The sequence below is a fragment of the Gossypium hirsutum genome, chromosome A10 (genome assembly GCF_007990345.1).
Source record: "Gossypium hirsutum isolate 1008001.06 chromosome A10, Gossypium_hirsutum_v2.1, whole genome shotgun sequence".
Taxonomy (NCBI): domain Eukaryota; kingdom Viridiplantae; phylum Streptophyta; class Magnoliopsida; order Malvales; family Malvaceae; genus Gossypium; species Gossypium hirsutum.
In genome coordinates, this window is record NC_053433.1 from 6,666,933 (window position 1) to 6,687,631 (window position 20,699).

The following is a 20,699-nucleotide window of genomic DNA, read 5'->3' on the forward strand; positions in this document are numbered from 1 at the left end:
ATTTGAATAAAACAATAATATATTGGTGTAAATACCCCTTTGGTTCCTATCAATTTTGAAAATAAGTAAATTGATCTCTCTCAACAAAAATTACAAAAAAAATCAAAATAATTTTCAAAAATTCAAAATATTTATAAAAATTCAAAAATTTATAATAGTTTTAAAAAAAATTCTAAAGAACATATAATGAAAGCTCAAATTTTAAGATTTTTCTAAAACAATAATTTTGGGAGCTAAATAAGTTAATTAATGACTCAAGTTTATCATACTAAAGTATCTTATATTTTTTATTTTATTGCTTTAAAATAATTTTCAAATATATATATATTGTTTCAAATTTATGTACTCTAACATAGAATTTTTTTTTTTTGAAATCAGAACTGATACTTGTATTGATAAGGGAAAGAAATAAATATATCAGGCCTAAAAAGACTAAACCTACATCTATTTGTATCCTATAGGACACCGAAACGGTGCTTTTAATAAATTAGAATTAAATAAACCAACTAAAACAAAGCAATAAAATTAAACTTATTCTTAACCACACAGAAATGGAAATGAAACGACTAGACTAGACAACCATAGACCTGAAAACTCAGTTTCCCTTTCGGAAAACTCCAATCTCTCTGTATCAGCTACCCACAACGATCGATAATCTCCCAGTATCAAAACTATTGAAGTAGTCTCCTCAGCCGGTCTCAAGAGCTCATCGGACAAACAATCTGCCTCCAGTCCGGACTCTAGCTTACCCTCTTTCCTTCCTCTCTGTTAACTCGCCTTTCTCCAGCCACCAGTCTTTCCACCGCCTGCGGAACCTCCTCAATCCAGTATTGAGGGCTTACATACCGCCGTCTCTCCATCGCCATCCCATGGGCCGCCTTATTAGCTTCCCTTGGTACGTGCAAAAATCTCGTTCTTCTGAATCTGGAAAATTTTCCCTTGATTTCGCTAATCAGACTGTTAATCTCAGACTTATCTTCTCCTTCAGAGTTTAACTTCCGGATTACCGTTAACGTATCTCCTTCAATGCAAATATCTTGGAAGCCCATGTCCTCAGCCATAGAGATGGCTTACAAACATGCCCGTGTCTCAGCCATTACTGGATCTGATATATTCTCTTATGGACAGCTACATGCTCCCATTACCAATACATCATTATTCCTTGCTATAACTCCTGAACAAGAGCTTCTCGTTTGGTAGTTAAACGAGGCGTCGAAGTTGATTTTTATGGTATCTCATTTCGATGGTTTCTATTCAGAACTGCCATTACTTGGACTCCTTACAGTACCACCCCCAGCGCGGCTATCTCTGTGCAATAGGCCTGCACAAAACCAACAACTTTATTAACTTGCTCTCGGACTCCATCATGGTAAATCTTATTACGGTTATACCAAATAGCCCAATAGGCAATAGCTCTGCTTTTACATTCCTCAATGCTCAGATTATTGAACTCTATTGCTAACCACGTTTTCCAATTGGGATCTTCATTGCATGTTACAACTATCACCCCCAACCCTCTTAATACTTGCTGCGTGAAGGAGCAGTCTCTGAACAGGTGACTGACGGTTTCCTCTGCTGTTTTACAAACCGGGCAGAGTATGTTGACAACCAAATTAGGAGTTCTTATATTGTATAAAGTAGGGATGTAATCGTTAGCAATTCGCCACATATGTATTCTTATTTTGCTTGGTATCTGGAGACCCTATAGTTTTGTAAAAAAATTAACTAGCAAATTAGTCTGAGAATTAGGCCCCGTAGCTGTAATTTGCCACTTATATCCACTCTTAACGGTATACACCCCTGTATTGTCACCCCTTCAGACTAAGATATCTTTTGGTTCACTACATAGCAGTGGAATTAGCAGAATGCTTGCAAGCTGCTCCTCACCGAATAGCTCTTGGATTGTGTCCTACTTCCAGGTAGTGGTTTCTTTGTCGATTAAATCTGACACTTTTGTATACCTAATATTTATATGTTGACCCTGTATTCGTCCGTTTCTAAGTCTTGGCAGCCAGACATCATTCTATATATTTACTGCATCCCCGTTCCCAATTAGCCAACCGAGCTCCTTCTCAAGGAGTTTTCGAGCTCCCCAAATGCTTCTCCAGGTATACGAAGGGTAAGAGCCTAACTTTGCACTCATAAAGTCTCCTTTTGGAAAATATTTTACTTTCATTACTCGAGCAAGCAAGCAATCTGGTTGCGTAAGAATTTTCTAACCTTGTTTTGCTAACAATGCCAAATTGAACTTCGATAAATCTTTGAAACCCATCCCTCCCTTCGCTTTGAGAAGACACATGTCACGCCACTTGCACCGATGATACCCTTATTTGATTTAGAACTACGCCACCAAAACTTATTCATGATACTCTCTAGCTCATAACAGAAGGATAAGTAATCTGAATTATTGTATTGTATAAATCGGTATAGCCTGTAAAATAGATTTTAAAAATACCTCCTTACCCCTTGTCGACAAGACCCTCATACTTCAGTTATGCAACAGTTTGACAAAACGTTTTTTAACGTCAACAAAAGCATCTTTTTTCTGACGTCCTACCATAGTTGGCAATCTCAAATACCTTTCTGGGTTATTCGAAATCTGAACCCCCAAAATTCTACCCACCTGGTGCTGTATGTCAGAGCCTACATTCCCACTAAAATAGATAAGAGATTTATCGAAATTTACCAATTGCCCCGACAACCTTTCATACTTCTTAATCACATTCTTCAAATTAGAAGCCCCTTCAATGGAGGCCTCTCTAAACAGCATACTGTCATCAGCGAAAAAGAGATGGGACACCGAAACGTTACTTCTACCCACATTTGTTGCCGAAATCCTTCCTTCCGCTTTAGCAAATGCTATAAGTCGTGAGAAACCTTCAGCGCAGATGAGAAACAAATGCGGACTTAACAGATCCCCTTGCCTTAATCCCTTGTGAGGCTGAAAGTCTTCTCCATGTCTTCCATTTATTACTACTGTATACACCACACTGGAGATACACTTCATAATTAGAGCAATCTATTCTTCACAAAAGCCTATGCTACGCATCATTTTTCGTAAAAATCCCTGCTCAATCATATCATACGCTTTGCTCATATCTAATTTTAAAGCAAAGCCCTTCTTTGACATCCCTCACCGTTTCTTAAACATGTGCAGAATTTCATAAGCCACAAGGACGTTATCAATAACTTGCCTTCCTGAAACAAATGCCCCCTAGGTATCCTCAATACAATAATGTAGGACACTGCAGAATCTATGAACTAGCACCTTTGAAACAATTTTGTAAATAACATTGCATAAACTAATTGGGCGAAATTGGCTCATTGAATTTGGTGAACTTACTTTAGGAATCAGCACAATACTTGTTTTGTTGATTTCCCCTATATCTCTTCGGCCGTTTAGCATATCCAAACAATACTTAATATATCCTCCCCAATAATATGCCAGTATTTTTGAAAAAATAGTACTGGAAACTCATCCCTACCTAATACTTTTAGAGGGCTGATAGGTTTCATAGCCACAACAATCTCTTCTGCTCTAAACTCAGCCATTAAATCCCTATTCAGGTCCTCCGTTATGCATGAAACAGAAGACTCAAATAAGTGATCACAATCGCCGATCTCTGTAGACGAAAACAGGTCTTTAAAATAATCTGTTGCAAATTTTGAAACTTCACCAAAATCCATCACCCACGTCCCAGCACCATTTAGCAGTACTCTAATCACATTCCTCTTCTTTCGGTTAGAACACAGCTATGAAAAAAGGACGTGTTCCTATCTCCTATGTGAAGCCAATTGACTCTCGCTCTTTGTTCCCGGAAGATCTTCTCCTTATCGGTTTCAAGGTTCAGAGCAAGTTTAACCTCCGTGATCTCCTCCAACACCTCGTCGCTTATCTCGTAGGCATTTAAATAACTTAATCTCACATTTAGCTCCAGCGTTTGACGTTCTCGAAACTTCTTAAACTTGGCTGCCCAGGAACTCAAACTCAACCCCACCTCCCTCAATTTTACTAGAAAATCCTGATGATTTAAATTTCATTCCAAAACTAACCGCTCATCAAAACTTGACTGCAAAATCCAATCAACATTGAATCTAAAATGCCTTTGTTATTCCCTAAAATGCAATCTGCCATCCCATTCCGTGTCTACCAATACCGGGCAATGATCAGAGAAACTATGTTATAGATGGCTTACCCTAAATCCTGGAAAAAGATCCCACCATTTTGGATTCGCCACTCCCCTATCCAGTCTTTCCCTGATATTGTTGGTCATCAGCCTACCCATTTCCCATGTAAACCACTGCCCAAAAAACCCCAAGTTGTTTATCTCACATTCTTCCAAAACTTCTCTAAACGCAGTCATCTGTCTTTTCTCCTTAACCCTTCCCCCTTGTTTCTCATACGAGAATAGAATTTCGTTAAAATCTCCAGTAATTAACCATGGCCTATTGTTTCCACGCTTTAAGTGTCTCAACAAGTCCCATGACTCCTTTCTATCCTGTTCTACTAGTGAACCGTAAAAACCTGTAAATCTCCACCTAACCCTTTTAGCTGCTTCTTCCACCTCCATATCAATGTGAGCTTTCGAAAAACTCCTTAGAGATAAACTCACCCCCTCCTTCCAACCTAATGATAAACCCCTCCTCGTCCCTACCGCATCAACATCAATCCCATGAACAAACCCACATTTTCTTCTTACTACTTCCGTTCTTCTACCCGACACCTTTGTTTCTATGAGAAACAAAATTTGAGGCTGAACTTGTCTCAACTTATGCTTGAGACGTCTAACTGCCCGTGGTTGCCCTAGTCCACGGACATTCCAGCTTAGGATTTTCATTGTGCCCGGTCAGCCAACTTATCTGTGGCCACCGATATCATATTTTTTGAACCTATTTTCCTTTCACCGTTACCCACTTCTGAATGAAATCTTTATCTCTTTTTGCCATCAATGAATTCAATAGGAAAGTCTTCCATCCCTACGCCCTCTCCCTCTCTTATAACATTTTTCGAAATATCAAATATGCTTCTCTCTGTCACTAGCCGAATCTGTCGGCTAAACCGTCCCCTAAGCCCTCCTCTTTCTCTATGATCACCCCTATTTATTACATCCACTCCAAATACCCTTTCCCTGCTTTCCCCATCAATATCCATTCTAGCCCACATATCGGTTCCATTCTCCTCCCGCAACCATTTACTCACCGCTTGCCCTCCCCTTCTTGGAGCCGCCCTTAAAGAAACGTCCCATCCAAACTCCACTTGTTGATTTCTTAATGTTAACCGAACCTGACAGAAGCTTTCCCTGTGGCCAAGGCGATCACAGAGAAAGCAAAACAGGGGTAGTCGCTCATACTGAAACACCACATAAGAGGAACTGCTCTGAACAGCACCTATTCTTTTCTTTCTCTTAAGTGGAAGTCGAACATCAATAGAAACTCGTATTCTCATATATTGACCAAACCCCTTCGTCACCAAAGATGTGTCATACTCCAAAAACCTACTAATAAAATCCCCAATTTGACGAGCCATTCCTTCCGTCATGAAACCATTTGGTAGATTGTGTATTTGTACCCAAAACACCGTTTCCCAAAGGAGAACTATGCTAGGATCCTCGCCTCGTACTAGCTGATGAAAAACAATAAGATTTCGATTAAAGAACCAAGGCATACCATCCACAACTTTCTGTAAATCTATCTCGCAATAAAACCTAAAAAGGATTCATTTATCCTCCAATTCCATTATTGAAACCCCCCGCAAATGATGCCATAAATCCGCTAAAGTGTTTTTTAACACCGGAAAGTGCACCACGCTATCCGTAAGGATTCTCCCCACCAAACATAAATCATAAAGATACTCTACATAGTCGGTGTCACCCAACAACACCAATGGAACTTCCTCTTCATCCAAAATATTGAGAGTAGCGAGATCTTTAACCACTGCATTATCACTAGTCATGCCGCCACTATCGACCGAGAGATCCCAATCCCTTGTTTGAGAAAACCCTAACCAAACCCTAAGAAAAAAACCGTGCTACAAAGCAGACCAAGAAACCCTAACCGTGCTACAAAGCAGATTATTTAATTACTCTAACATAGAATTAATTGTACTGTAACAAGATTTTAATTTGATATGTTTAATTTTTTAATTTAATTCGAATAATTTTACTTAATTTTAAAAAAAATTAAATTAAATTAATATGATAAAATATAACTCATGAACTCAATTAACTCAAAAAAATTAATTTCATTCGATCTGACAGTCAGTTTTACTACCCAAGTCGATATTATCGTTTTGCATGCATGGTGAGTGGAGAAAAATGAAAATAATGAGTTAGTAAAAGCAGAAGAACGTAGTGGTCATAAATGTAATGATTGTCAAGGTAATTAAGCTTTATATTCAACGCAGAACATGGGCAAATTATTAAATACAAATAAAACACACTATAGTTGACTTCAATGTCAATATCACCCAGGAAGCAAAAAGCAGCCATGATTTGGCCTTTTTAACGGAATTCTACACCTTTTAATGCATCATCATCTCAATTTTATGTACATTTTTTTTATTTCTTTTTATCATTCGGATTACCTCCCCCCCCCCCCCATATATATAGAAAATACAAAGGTAGATTCACTTACGGGTTTCTCATTTTAGCACTGAATTATTAGCTGAAACGACAGTTACATTGTGTGGCCGAAATGATAAGCAATGACAAAAGGCAAATAATATCCTTTCTTTCTTATTATTTTAATTTAATCTTTATTAAAAATTATAATCATTTTAGTTAAATTGCATTAAGTTTAAGAGGAACAAAGTATATTATAAATATTTTTTTTTATAATATATATCTCTTTTCATTTATTATTCAGGCTCGAGTCTCGTTATTTGTAATTATAATGTATGACTATGTGTATGTGTTGTATGTGGGTTATTTTCAATTCTTCATTTGTTGTGCTCTGTATTGGGTTAATTTTACATTGTAATTGGTCGAACATATCTTTATACTTATTCTATACTTGAAATTGTACTCTTCTCAAAAAGAAAAAAATTTAAGGGTAATCTACAAAAATAGTCACTTTTATTTGCCTCAAGTTATATTTTAGTCACTTATGTTTGAAATGTTACGTTTTAGTCACTTATGTTACTATTTTGTTACAAAGTGATCACTCTACCATTAAGTTCCGTTATCTCTCTAACGGTAATCTTACGTGTCAATCCAACTAGATTTTAGATGCCAACTTGGATTTCTAAATGGGATGAAAATAGATTTTTAATTAAAAAATTTAATTAATTAAAATTCTTGATATGAATATTAACAACTAAAAGAATTTCAAATCAGAAAAAAGAGATACCCACAAAGGGATTGTGAACAAACAAGTCGATTCAGATAAGAAAAAATCGGATTGAGAAACTAATTATTCAAGAACATGAAGAATTGAAAAATACAATGACTAGGAACAAAAACGATTACCATCTTCTTATTTGTCGACAACCACTTCATTTTAAGTTTTAGAACATAAATTTGTCAGTGAAGAAGACATACCTGGACCCTCCATTGAATCCTCTTTTGTTTTTGTATGTGAATAATTTTTTTTGATGATATTAACTTTTTTAGTTAATTGAAAAAGAAAACTAGAAAAAGGGAGAGATGAACAGTTTTTTAACTAAGATTTAGGGTTTAAAATTTTTAATTAATTAAATTTATTTAATAAAAAATCTATTCTCATCCCATTAGGAAATCCAAGTTGGCACTTAAAATCTAGTTGGATTGCCACGTAGGATTACCGTTAGGGAGATAACAAAACTTAACGGAAGAGTAATCACTTCGTAACAAAATAATAACATAAGTGACTAAAACGTAACATTTTAAACATAAGTGACTAAAATATAACATGAAACAAACAAAAGTGATTATTTTTATAGTTTACCCAAAATTTAAATAACTCAAAATAAATTTTAATTATACATACTGCATAAGTTAGTTTTATGCTGATATAAATTTAGTTTGAAAAATCATTTTTATTGATAATAAAGTAATATTATTATATTTATATTTTAAATTTAGTTTTGTTATTCAATTTTACAATAACTTCTTATTACTTATTATTGTAATTTTATATTCGTTTAGAAAATTTATAATTGGACAATCACTTTGTAAAGATAGAAGTGGACAATTTGAATAGAAAGTAAATTATATTGATCATATTTTAATAAATATATTTTTTATTATTTATTATCATTTTACTTCTATTTATTTTGCGAAGTTGAATAAAATAATAAAATTTAAAAAGTTAATTAATTGTATCATAAATTAAAAAAATTCATATTCATTCAAGATGACGACAAAGGGGATAGATTGAAGACTAAGTTTACATATTAAAGGGATAAAAGCTCAAAATTATTCATGAACTTTAGTTTAATGTACAATTTTATTATGAAATTTTGATTTGACCTAATTTTCAAAAATGATTAAAACAATTATTAATATAGCATCATTTTATGTTTATATATTACATACACAAATAATTATATCTAATATGAAAATAATTTGATGGATTTATTTTTTTAAATGTGTATAACAAAATTAAAATGAAAATTTCATGTATTTATTTTTAACCACAGTTGAAATTTTATATGTATAATTACACCAAATAAAAATTCATTGAATCAAAATTCATGCATAATTTTGAGATTCATCCCTTCAATCAAAATCAAATGTATAGAGTCATCCTTGAGAAAATTACATTCCCCCTTACATTTGTTATCTAATTCTCTACCCATCCCTTATCTTCGAGCCGTGACATTGCTTGTACAAAAAGGAAAATGGTGAAAGTAAATATCAATATCAAACTAAAAACAAAAATGCTTAACATACTTTGATTCCTCCAATAATAGAACAAGTGCAAAACAAGATCATGGAGAAATGGAGATGGGGGGGATTCCGCGAAATAAAATAAACAAAACCCATAGATTGATTTTAGATTGATTCTATATAAATAGATATAAAATAAAAAATTCTATTTATTCTAAGTATACGGGGATCAGCATAATGCTCCCCAAGAATTATGTTATATAATGTTAGCTCATTGAATCTTTTCAGTTGCAGATTATGGTATAACATGTTCTCACCGAAAAAACAACGGCAGATAAACATACAAAGCTAGAGTGATACCGGTATACGCAATCCGTCATAGCTGAGTTGTATATCAAGACCCTCGGTTTCCATCAGGTTTTCCAGGTATTCACTCACTTTTTCATGGTCCATCAGATGCATCATGCCTCCATAAAATCACAACAGTAAAGCATGGAAAAGTAAAAAAATTACATCCTAATGATGCAATAATAAATTGTTGAACTGTGGAACACTTTAAAAGGATGGAATTGAATTGCAGTGATATAGCCCTGAAACTAGAGACTTACCAGTAAAGAGTGTCCTCTTCGGCTTAATCTTCCGTACTTCCTCTAAAGCCTGAAGATAAAATAACAAGTGAAAAAGAGAGAGTAAGTTTTAGCATTTTAAAGTTGTTTACCAGAAGATGTACAAGCAGATACCCTTGGAAGTCCGAAATGCGTTGATGAAGATCGATCAGGCCTCAAAGCATCCTGAGAAAGCATTTTACATATGGACTCAATAAGGTATCCAGAAATTGCATTAATGAATTTGGATGTAAATTCTTGTGCATGCATGTCGATGTATAAGGAGATATAGAGAGAGAGAGGACCAGAATGAGGATTTCGCAGTTTCCCAGAAGAGGATAAGTTTCTTCAGGTATATCACTGACATCACTGCAATGTCAATAACAGATGAACAATGCTCAGGTGAAAACTGAATGAAGTAGAGAAAAAATAAAAATTCATCATGTCTTTTCACATAAAAGTGTTACCTGATGTAACAAATATCACCAAAACGAAAACCTAGTGAGCGATAACCATGGCCGTGCCACACTGGTAAAGGGGTAATCTGAAGCACAATGTTTGCACAGAGAACACAGGTTATGACCAGACATGACCTGATATGTATTAATGTTGAAGGGGAGCTGGTGTCTTAATTTCATACATCTCGGCATTCGTACATATTATATTGATTATTAGGCATGTTTCATCAACAATATGTAAGAATACAGGGGAAAAAAAGCAATTTAGCCCTAAACTTCTCAACCATTTTTTTATAATGACATAATGGTAGGACAGTAGCAGCCAAATACAAAGGCAAACTGTCTCTAGGGCCTGATTCACTTTTCTACAGTCAAAACTGAACTTAAACCCATTATTACAGTTTCAAGAATGCATATGGTACTAAGAAATTACCATCCGTACTGAGTGAACAAGAATCACCTGTAAATCATGAACGATGAAAGGTTCTTCTTGTATGATATTAAATTGCAGCTTTGAGACAGCAGCACCAGGTATAATCACACTTGTATCTACCAAATAATAGTGAGTCTTTTTCATCACCTGAAATTGTTACAGAAGATATTATACAATCTGAATATCAACGAAAGACAAATAATTCATGCATAACAAATCATTTGAATCATCCAATAATATTAGTTTGTGGATTAGTTTTTCCAACATCTTGAGTGGCAATAATAGCTCAAATTTCCTTATTATCAAAACTAACAGCTATAGAACTACTTAGAAATAGTTCTAGTATCCATTATGCGTAGTACTATAAAGTTTATTGAGAATATTACTAGCTTAGCACCTGCTTGTATCATTTCATGTTATTAATTACTTCCCATTTATCACTACAACTTACAGAAAATGCAGGATATATCTATTACCAGACAGACAAACATATATATACACACACATTGCCATCACAAAATCATATGTTCAAGATATGGTGGAAAGAGGTAGAACAGAATTTTGGACCTCAAAATCGCGCTCAGCAACATAAATTGAGATGTTTGGCTGCACGTTGTTTGTCCAGTCACGTAGATCATCAAGACCTGGGAAATTAAGACAAAATTTGTGTTAGACAATGTGTGTTTCTATGTAAAAGAAAACTAGCAAAAACTTAATACATCATTGTGGAAAGGTTTAACTATTTAGAGAGAAATATTAGAAAGTGTTCATGTCAGAGACCTCCAATTGCATCAGCATGAGAATGTGTAATTATAACCGCATCAATTGTTCTTATCCTGACACAAATGCAACTAGTTACAACAACGAAAATACACGACAATCGACATATATACCATAAGATAATCAGAAAAACATTCCTCCACTGGTCTTTTTTGCTTAATGACCTTTAGGACTTGATAATAAACCTGAGTTTTACTAAAGTTTACACTTAAGGAAGCATCAAAATGGCCTCCAGAATGAGTGAATGCTTGCACCATCTAGAAAATCATATGTAAAGTACATTTTATATTATTATGGTTAATGTTAGTATAGGCATTGAGAAAACATTTACATTTATGTCTATAACCAACAAATACTAAGATTATTTCGACTGAATTCCAGAACTATAACATGAGACCACATTTTGACAGAACACTGAAAAATCAAACTCGCACAAGAAAACTAGTTGGTTCATCGTGCCTACCGTACATGGTGACGCATTCAATATCACATAACACTAAAATCAACATTTCAAATTAAAATAACTGAAGCTACAAATGAAACTATACAAATGTTGTATTTCATCCCTTCAAATACCATGGAAAGTCTGATGACTTCAAGGTGTATGGGACTAAAAAGGGGAGGATTGAAGTAAAAATAAAAAATAAAAAAACATCAGGTCATATAAACTAGTATTCTAAAGATACATTAAACTCAGCCACCAAAGCCCATTGATGATCATAATAATAATCTACAATCAAATATCAACTCCATGAAGGTGAGAAGAAAAGGCTTAAGACAAGGAAAGACTATTCCTATGTTATATTCCAGCCATTAGAGCATGAAATCAATATGGTACAACACAATTAGATCATATTCCATCTCAGAGTTACAACAAAAAAATTCCAAAACTGCAAATGTAATAGCATCTAAGATAACAAAAGAGCTAGAACTTCACCCCCGCAATGAACATACTCTAAGAGTTAATGGATTGAACACCATGGACCATCTAATGACTTAAGAGCTAGACATAACACCAAAATGCTTTTAGTATTAAACTAACCCGAATTCTGGAAACCATTGAAGAGCACTGTGGTAGAAGAACCTACAAAACAAAGTCACAGATGAGAAACAACACTAGATAATTTTATCTAGGGATTGCAGAAGGTAGCAAAAATTCAGCAGCCATTAAGCATTAGGCAGTTTTATAGTGATTTCCAGGAACAATTTTAGCACTAACTAGCAAGAATCTTTGATTGCTTTTGTTCTCCATTTAAGGCAACAACATAATACAGGCATCAAACTTTGAAAAGGTTATATCCCAATTTAGGTAGTCAACCTCTAAGCTTTTCACTTAAAAGTTTCCACTGCCCTTTCTGTTGGCTAAAAGAAAACAATAAACTGGTTTATTGAGTCAGTTTAAAAGTACTTTATTTTTCAAAATTTTCCTTTTATATGTTAACTGTAACAATTCTAAAGCAGAAGCAGTCAAATGCCAGCATCTAAAATAACTGTAAGAACAGTACACAGTCTGGTGCCAAATGGAATCTGTTTGGATCACAATTTCCCCAGCATCGTTAGAATTTTCAATAACAACTTTTATAACTAACTACTAAAAGAATACTTGATTTCATTAAAGTAACCTTCACTTACTTGCCAGCATCTATTAGAATGTTGCATCTTCCAGAAGGCCTACCATAACGAATAAGTAAGCTTGTATTACGTCTCCGATTTATGTTACCAGGCTCTGCTGCTTTGCTGCAAACCTGTAAAAATAAAAAATCAATAAATGTCTTAAAACAGTAAAAGAAGAAATTGCAAACAAATGCACAGAAAGCAAGGGACAGCTACTTATGATTAAGTTATCAGTTCGGATGGCCAGTATACCAGGCACTTCTTTACAGGGTCAGTCAGGCAGCTAACACGAGGAATGCCTTCGCTAGTTCCTGTCCCTATAAAAATGATCTCGGAATGTTCTGCAGGTAACTTTTCTCTAGTATCCATAGTAGCAGAACCTGTATTCAAGGCACTATCACTAACATAACTAATCTATAAGGTGCCAAAGAGTAGCAAAGTAAAAATCATTATAGCCTCATTAGCATCGTCTTTCAACCATAAAGAAAGAACAGTTAGAATCGAGTCTGTCAGCTTATTTCATAACAAATGTATTAAATACCAAGCTACTTCTTTTACCAAAGATAAAGTTGAGTAATGGATCCACCATGCTTCCCCATTGCCACTCTATACCATCGAAACAAGATAATACCACATTCAAGAGATAGCTATGTATAACCAATTACCCAAAAGAGCCTAAAATTTGTATCTAGGTGAACCCAAGCTAGCTTAATCACAATAAAACAACCATTCCCATCTTATTACAAACAAAACCAATAAAAGTTCAATTAAAACTAACTAATACCCAGAAAAGAAAACCGCGAATTTAATTGCATCCTAATCACAGAAACGTAAAACAAATTATAAGAAGAACCAGGCACAATTAAAAGGCAAATAAAAAAAAAGTAGAAAATAATTAGAAAGTACGTACTAGATTGAAGGCAAGCTTGAAGAAACCTCCTGAACGGAAAGAACCCATTCCTTGGAAAAGAAACTGGAGAGATTCGTATTGATATTTGGCGCTTGTAAGGTGCCAAACTCGTTAAAGAAGGTGTAGATCGAACTGTGCCCAAAAATGGAACCATTGAGAAAGCTACCATTTTCTTATTACTGTATAATTTCAACTTTCTTTTCGCTTTCTTGTAAATCTCTAAAAAAAATTCAAAAAAATTCAAAAGCAAATCAGCTTTTATTCCGAAATGAAAGGTGAAAATGCTGGTTTCTTTCTTTTTCTCCACACCTTCTGTTTAGCAGTTTTGGTTTGGAGAGCATTGGCTGCCTGCAGAATCGAAGCAAAGCATAAATAGGCCAATGTTAACCATATACGGTCAATCTTTTTTTTTTTTCTCTTTGCTCTTTCTTACATATATTGAAAATATAGAGAAATTTGGACAACTTATCTCACACTGTTTCTGTTTTAGAGGTTCATACATATATCCAAATAAAAGATAAAATTCGGAGACACTTTTACATAATTTATACCCAAATTAAATTTTTTATCGATTTGATTTTTCTATCATATTAATCTAAAATATTATCTATATTAATATATATTTAACGGTTGAAAGATCTATATGAATATGAATGAAGTATAAAATATAACATAAGTGAATCTTCTAGATCATATAAAATATATTAGATGTTTAAAAATGTCTACATTGAAAATATATGAAGAAAAAGGGTTTCAAATTTGGCGACCAAATATCATTGAAAATATTTGTTTTATTTTTATTATTATTATAAACAAAAATAATAAATAACAGATGGATATAAGAATACAAAGATTTCTATTGTATTCTATATTTTTCATCATATTTATGAGTAGCATACTTCTCTCTATATAAGGAGATTAGACTCTTTATATTTTAATATATAAAGATGAAAGGTTTAAGAAAAATGAAAAATTAAAGGTTAAAAGGTTAAAGAAAATAAAAGGTGAAAGGTTAAGAGAGATGAAAGGTTTAAAGGTTAAACATCTACTTAATAACTTTCATAATAATTATAGTATTTTTTTTATAATATATTAAACCATTTTGCATTATTTTGATAATGGTGCCATTGGAAACTTTTTTTTTTACTTGTTATGTTATTTATTGAGTTAACAAAAAAAATTAATTTTACAACAATATTATTATATACTGAAAAATTGTTAAAATAAAAAATTAAAATACAAATTTAAAGAAATGAAGAAACAAATTAGAGTAAAATTTTTAAAAATTATTTTATGAAAAATGAAGATAGAAAATATTTTCTGTAATCAAATGTAACCTTTTTAAGTTGTAACACATTGGTTTACCCTTTCAATTCTTTTACAAATATAAGTATAATTTAATATGAATCTAAAATTTAATTAAATGATAATCATTATAGCATTAATAATAAAAAAATTATTTTGTATTTATTTAAAAATATTAATAATAAGATAATTATAATTATATTAATAATTTTTTATCATATTTATTTGAAAACAAATACGCCATTTACAATTAGATTACTTTTGTTATTATGGTATAAAAATTAGTAATATACGTAATATCTATATATAATTTATCTAAGTGTTTTATTATTAATATATCCAATTATATAAAATAATAATTTTAAATTAAATATTATAACTATTTTTAAATATCAATTCAATAATAAGATGATTAGTTCAAAACATATATTATATAAATAGATAGATTATTGATATAAAAGTATGAATACTTTTTTAAATATTTATAGTCAACCCTAGTCGTGCAGCCGCCCCGCCCCTCCTCTCCCCAAGGAAAAATCAACCTGTTTGATTTAAATTTGTTTATTTCAGACGCGAAATTACAAAATTATTGTTCAAAATTAGGTAAGGTGAAACTTTTAAACATGGTTGTCTAATAGGTATAGGAAAGGGTTTGTTGGATATAAATGGAATAAGAATAATAATGAAGAAATTGAAAAAATTGAACATACAAATTGTGAAAAAAATTCTTCTGGAGAGGATAAAATCACAGTAAATATAATTTCACTAAATCGACAAAAACAATGAGTATAAAAATGAAGATAAAAACTATATCTCGAAACCCAAAAATAAGAACACTTAAAATTTAAACACAAAATTCCTTGGAAGCTTGTAAAAGTTAATACTTAAATGTGTTATGGGTTAATCTTTATAGGTAGAAAAAGATCTATTTATATGCTAAATTCATAGGTTAAATAATCTTAAAATCATCTATATTAATCAGAATTCAACAGGGACAAATAATCAGAATTTGGCTATTGTCATGTCACGACGCCCCCTATCGTGTCGTCGCAATGCCATTTCTGGTTTTTCCCTATCTCGTCATCGCGATATTACTCTCTATTTGTGTCTTTATTTAACCGAAATGAGAGGCATTTTCCATATGATTAGCTAGCCTTATTCTTTTAAAACCCAAACCTAATTTACCATTCAAATAAATTATTATATAATTGAAAGTAGAAATAATATTGGTTGGTATTAGTTGTTGATGCCAAACACCAGAATATTCTTACCATCAGCACATGAGGCTGTTTCATTTCGATGAAAAGCACATGAGGGTGTTGGCCAAGTAAATTATACTACTTGCTTAGCTAAATTTAAACATTTTATTATTATTAATAGATAAAAGAGTAAGAAGCTTAGATTAAGCCTTAATTTAAGCCACATATATAACCATATCTAAGGCTGCTAAAAATATAACCCTAGAAGTAGCAGCTTTAGAGGCGGTTTTAAGGTAATTTTCCCACAACTTTAGTTTATGTTTCATTCATCATGGTTGGATTAATCAAGGTTGTTATAATAAAAGTCAACCCATTAAACAGTGAGTTATAAAAACAATATTAAAAGGGACATCTTCAGGTAAACGAATGCGGTCATGGATTTGACAGACTAAAATACAACGGAAATGTCAGCAATTTCTTTGTTATTTCCCCTTCAAGTTTTCTAATGACAGCTTTCAGTTTTCGTTTTTCTAGGTATATTTCACTTCATTTTCATCCTCATCCTGCCAAATTATGCATTTTTTGTTTCTCCTATAAATAAGAGTTGTCAACTTCTCATCCATCCCAATCCCACTCTACAAAACATGGCCAACTCTAATGTTGCCTTCTTTTTCTTCTTTGCTCTTTTGATTGGACATGGAATTGTGGAGCTTGAAGCTTCACACCTTGTTTACAAACACCTTCTAGGTCTTCTATCTTCTGCACCAGCAAATCAACCTTACAGAACTGGCTATCATTTTCAACCTCCCAAGAATTGGATTAATGGTAATATATATGTTTCCTCACATGATAAACTCTTTCAGGTCACTTCCTTATTTGCTTTTCTTTGTACGACTAACTATTTGGTTTCATGTTTTATTGTCATTTGATCTGCTTTGACTTTGGAATTTGGCAAATGGTTACCTATGGATGAACAGATCCTAATGGTGAGTACTCTTTTACTGATACTTTTTCATCTTTTTTGCTTCATGATTTGCAGTATAATTCTAATGTATTATCCTACATTTCTAAGATGATATTATTAAATTACAGGAGTTATGATTTACAAGGGAGTTTACCACTTGTTCTACCAATACAATCCAAAAGGCGCAGTGTGGGGCAACATTGTGTGGGCTCACTCTACATCAAATGATCTTGTGAATTGGACCCCCCACGAGCCAGCCATTTTTCCATCCCAGCCATCTGATATCAATGGTTGCTGGTCTGGTTCAGCCACTATTCTTCCTGGGGGCAAGCCAGCAATACTTTACACTGGAATTGACCCCCTCAACAGACAAGTCCAGAATCTAGCCATCCCCAAGAATTTATCCGACCCTTACCTTAGAGAATGGGTTAAATCTACTAAAAACCCTTTGATGCAACCCACTGCTCAAAATCAAATCAATTCAAGTTCATTCAGAGATCCAACAACTGCTTGGTTAGGCCCTGACAATAAATGGAGGGTCGTCATTGGAAGCAAAGTGGATCAGCTAGGCTTAGCAATCCTTTACAAAAGCAAAGATTTTGTAAATTGGTATCAATCTAAAACCCCATTGCATTCTGCTAACACTGGGATGTGGGAATGCCCTGATTTTTACCCTGTTCCAATTCATGGCCAGAACGGTGTTGATTCCTCTCTTAAAGGCCCTTATGTCAAGCATGTACTTAAGGTCAGCTTAGATAATACCAGGCACGACTGCTATACTATTGGGTCGTACGATAATGTCAAGGACATTTATAAACCGGATGAAGGATCTGTGGAGGGTGATTCGGGGTTGAGATACGATTATGGCAAATATTATGCCTCCAAGACTTTCTTTGACGATTTCAAGAACCGGAGAATCTTAACAGGTTGGATCAATGAATCATCAAGTGTGGCTGATGATATCAAGAAGGGATGGTCTGGAGTTCACGTAAGTTTTGGTTTAGTTATTGCTTGTTTATTAAGTAATTTAAGTTGACAGCTACGAAGTCTATAATCAAATCGCTATTACGGTCTCTAATTTTGCAGGCAACTCCTAGGAAAATTTGGCTAGCCAGATCTCGCAAACAATTGGTGCAATGGCCAGTAACTGAAATAGAAAAGCTACGTACAAACCACATTAGCTTGGCGAACAAGTTACTCAAGGGAGGATCTGTAATTGAATTTTCTGGTGTCACTGCTGCACAGGTGAGTTTGTTTTGCTTCTACTTTCTTTATTCATTGTTGCTGGTCATAAAAACCAGACAGTGGGTTTTCACCACGTGCCTCGTATTCATTCATTGTCCTTTACGTTCGTATTTGTACAGGCAGATGTTGAGGTCTCGTTTGAGATAAAAGACTTTGAGAAAGCTGAGGTGCTAGAACCAAGCTGGACTAACCCACAGCTCCTATGTACCCGAATGGGTGCATCGGTTAAAGGGAGTCTCGGTCCATTTGGGTTGCTAGTTCTTGCTTCGGAGGGCCTGAAAGAGAGGACTGCAGTGTTCTTCAGAATATTCAAAGGCCATAACAAATATGTGGTTTTAATGTGCAGTGACCAATCCAGGTCTGAAAAAACATTCTCAAACCCCTTTTCAGTTTTCTCCCAAACTAAACAAATTAAATTCATTAACTCTTGGCTTTGTTCATCTATCTGACAGATCTTCCCTAAATCAAGATAACGACATGACAACATATGGAGCTTTCCTAGATGTAGACATTCGACATCACAAGTTGTCATTGAGGAGCTTGGTAAGTTTTAGTTTGATTCTTCATTTGAGCTTTGAAGTAACCATTTCATCATTTTGAGTCCTTTTTTTTAAAAAAAAAAAACAGATAGATCATTCCATAGTGGAGAGCTTTGGTGGAGGTGGGAAAGTTTGCATCACATCTAGAGTTTATCCCACGTTAGCAATTAACAAGGCCGCCCGTTTGTATGCATTCAACTATGGAAGTCAATCTATAAAGATTTCAAAGTTGAATGCTTGGAGCATGAAGACAGCTAAAATCAATTGAAACTATATTATAGTTTCAAAAATGGCATCAAAGTATGGCAAATGATGACATTTAAATGGACAAATTTAACGTTGCAATGAAAAAGAAATGGATAGAGAGAAACAATTTCATGTTATTACAGACCATTTCTACCTTTTCATTTCACTTGTAATTTAAACTAGTACCCTTACACCATCTGTTCATCTCTTTGTAGACGAACTAAAAATAAAAAGGGATCAATTTGATATGTTCCTTCTTATTCTATATGGGTGCTTAATTTTGATTTCATTTCCCCCAAATTAACAACAAAAATGATATGATTAATGGTTGTATTAAAAAGTAATGCTAAATTAGTTTTTTAAATGGAACATATAATTAAATTAAGTATTTTTAATAACCAAAATCGAAAATTTGATAACTTGTTTTGGTAATAAATCAGAATAAATCGATATTTTGGTAGTAAATGAGAATTTTGGTAACCCCTAAAACTGGAATTAATTTTAGATGTTATTGATATTAGATAAGATCCTACATGATTTTCTTCCTATTATAGCATGGTACTTGCTTATTCTTCAAAATGTTTAATTATCAACTTCATTTATTTATTGGTGAAGTTTCAACAAAATTGACGAAATTTAATAACCTACATCATATTTGAAATTAATTATCCATATCTCTTTATTCTAAATTTCAAATTAATCAAGTTCCGTAAATATTAATATTATATTATCAAGTCTTTCTATTAACTTAATGTCACAATTGGTGTTAAAAGTCAAGTCGATTAAATTTAACATGAAGCATATTTAAAGCACACATATATTCACTATATGAACAACTTAGATTTGATACGTTATAAAAAAACAAATGTTGTCATTAAAATTTAAAGAGACTATTTTTTTCTTCTTCTTCTTTTTAATCCGTTGTATCCAAGTTATCAACATTATAGTTCCATATGTGTTTAAATTTCGATTAATGTATTTTAAATATACTCCAAGTCATATTTAATCAAACATCTAATATAAAAAATACCTACTAAACTAATAAAGGGACTTAATTAATACAATATTAATACTCTCAATTAAATCATTTTAAATTTTAGAAGATAAATTATAATCTAAGCTGTAGTTGGGGGACATCTACCCTAATATTTAAGCACTTTTTTACACTATCTTTGGCCATCCCATCCAAATGTTATTTTAAAATTTATCATATGCAATAAAATTTTTAAATATTAATTAATTATTAAATAAAATAAAATTATTCTTAGATTAAGTATTAATTTACATTCTTTATTTTTTTATAATTAATATTTCAACGTTGTAATTGTTGATTTTAAGTAAAAAAAATTAATTATTATATATATAAAAATATTTTAAATTAATAAAATAAAAATATTGAATCAATATTAAAATATTAAAGAAATAATGTTTAACATAAAATAATAATGTTGCCATATAGTTGGCCTATCAGTTGGACAAAAAATTAAAAAAAAAAATTCAGCAAGTTCTTTGCAACTTGTCTACCAACCTTTTTAATGAAAATTTTAAATTTTCAATATATATATATATCACTTCATCCTGCAAAATTATGCAC

General features: G+C 32.9%; 3 protein-coding genes and 1 long non-coding RNA gene across 4 annotated transcripts; 2 read left to right on the top strand and 2 right to left on the bottom strand.

The window, feature by feature from the left end:
* The first annotated feature begins 406 nt into the window (after positions 1-406).
* Positions 407-1,841, top strand: LOC107897402 (uncharacterized). The gene is made up of 2 exons (XR_001684137.2): positions 407-895; positions 989-1,841. It is a non-coding gene; the product is annotated as an uncharacterized lncRNA (long non-coding RNA).
* A 647-nt stretch (positions 1,842-2,488) lies between these two features.
* On the bottom strand, positions 2,489-4,838 carry LOC107895732 (uncharacterized). The gene is made up of 6 exons (XM_016820964.1): positions 4,197-4,838; positions 4,054-4,147; positions 3,752-3,970; positions 3,469-3,653; positions 3,138-3,214; positions 2,489-2,990 (listed from the first exon to the last, which is right to left on the bottom strand). The coding sequence occupies exons 1-6, from the start codon at positions 4,836-4,838 to the stop codon at positions 2,489-2,491; spliced, it is 1,719 nt and encodes a 572-aa protein (XP_016676453.1).
* Positions 4,839-8,944: 4,106 nt separating this feature from the next.
* LOC107897404 (putative hydrolase C777.06c) lies at positions 8,945-14,079 on the bottom strand. Its single transcript, XM_016822856.2, has 13 exons — positions 13,917-14,079; positions 13,608-13,826; positions 12,950-13,077; positions 12,716-12,828; positions 12,126-12,167; positions 11,084-11,139; positions 10,871-10,947; positions 10,331-10,450; positions 9,880-9,956; positions 9,718-9,781; positions 9,548-9,598; positions 9,416-9,464; positions 8,945-9,274 (listed from the first exon to the last, which is right to left on the bottom strand). The coding sequence occupies exons 2-13, from the start codon at positions 13,774-13,776 to the stop codon at positions 9,156-9,158; spliced, it is 1,065 nt and encodes a 354-aa protein (XP_016678345.2). The 5' UTR covers positions 13,777-13,826; positions 13,917-14,079; the 3' UTR covers positions 8,945-9,155.
* Positions 14,080-16,537: 2,458 nt separating this feature from the next.
* On the top strand, positions 16,538-19,353 carry LOC107897405 (beta-fructofuranosidase, insoluble isoenzyme CWINV1). The gene is made up of 7 exons (XM_016822857.2): positions 16,538-16,936; positions 17,089-17,097; positions 17,204-18,063; positions 18,162-18,320; positions 18,440-18,678; positions 18,773-18,863; positions 18,948-19,353. Exons 1-7 carry the CDS (start codon positions 16,756-16,758, stop codon positions 19,125-19,127), a joined length of 1,719 nt encoding a protein of 572 aa, XP_016678346.1. The 5' UTR covers positions 16,538-16,755; the 3' UTR covers positions 19,128-19,353.
* Positions 19,354-20,699: the final 1,346 nt, after the last annotated feature.

Bases quoted from the DNA above. Each gene is read 5' to 3' on its own strand.
- LOC107897405 (XM_016822857.2), top strand. From the start codon at position 16,756: ATGGCCAACTCTAATGTTGCCTTCTTTTTCTTCTTTGCTCTTTTGATT. The intron at 18,321-18,439 runs GTGAGTTTGTTT...GTATTTGTACAG, and splicing joins CTGGTGTCACTGCTGCACAG to GCAGATGTTGAGGTCTCGTT. The intron at 18,679-18,772 runs GTCTGAAAAAAC...TCTATCTGACAG, and splicing joins ATGTGCAGTGACCAATCCAG to ATCTTCCCTAAATCAAGATA.
- LOC107897404 (XM_016822856.2), bottom strand. From the start codon at position 13,776: ATGGTAGCTTTCTCAATGGTTCCATTTTTGGGCACAGTTCGATCTACA. The intron at 13,078-13,607 runs GTACGTACTTTC...CCTTGAATACAG, and splicing joins TCAAGCTTGCCTTCAATCTA to GTTCTGCTACTATGGATACT. The intron at 11,140-12,125 runs GTTAGTTTAATA...CATTTGTGTCAG, and splicing joins CAATGGTTTCCAGAATTCGG to GATAAGAACAATTGATGCGG.
- LOC107895732 (XM_016820964.1), bottom strand. From the start codon at position 4,838: ATGAAAATCCTAAGCTGGAATGTCCGTGGACTAGGGCAACCACGGGCA. The intron at 4,148-4,196 runs GTAAGCCATCTA...CGGTATTGGTAG, and splicing joins ATCTTTTTCCAGGATTTAGG to ACACGGAATGGGATGGCAGA. The intron at 3,654-3,751 runs GTGTTCTAACCG...AATTTGCAACAG, and splicing joins CACGTCCTTTTTTCATAGCT to ATTATTTTAAAGACCTGTTT.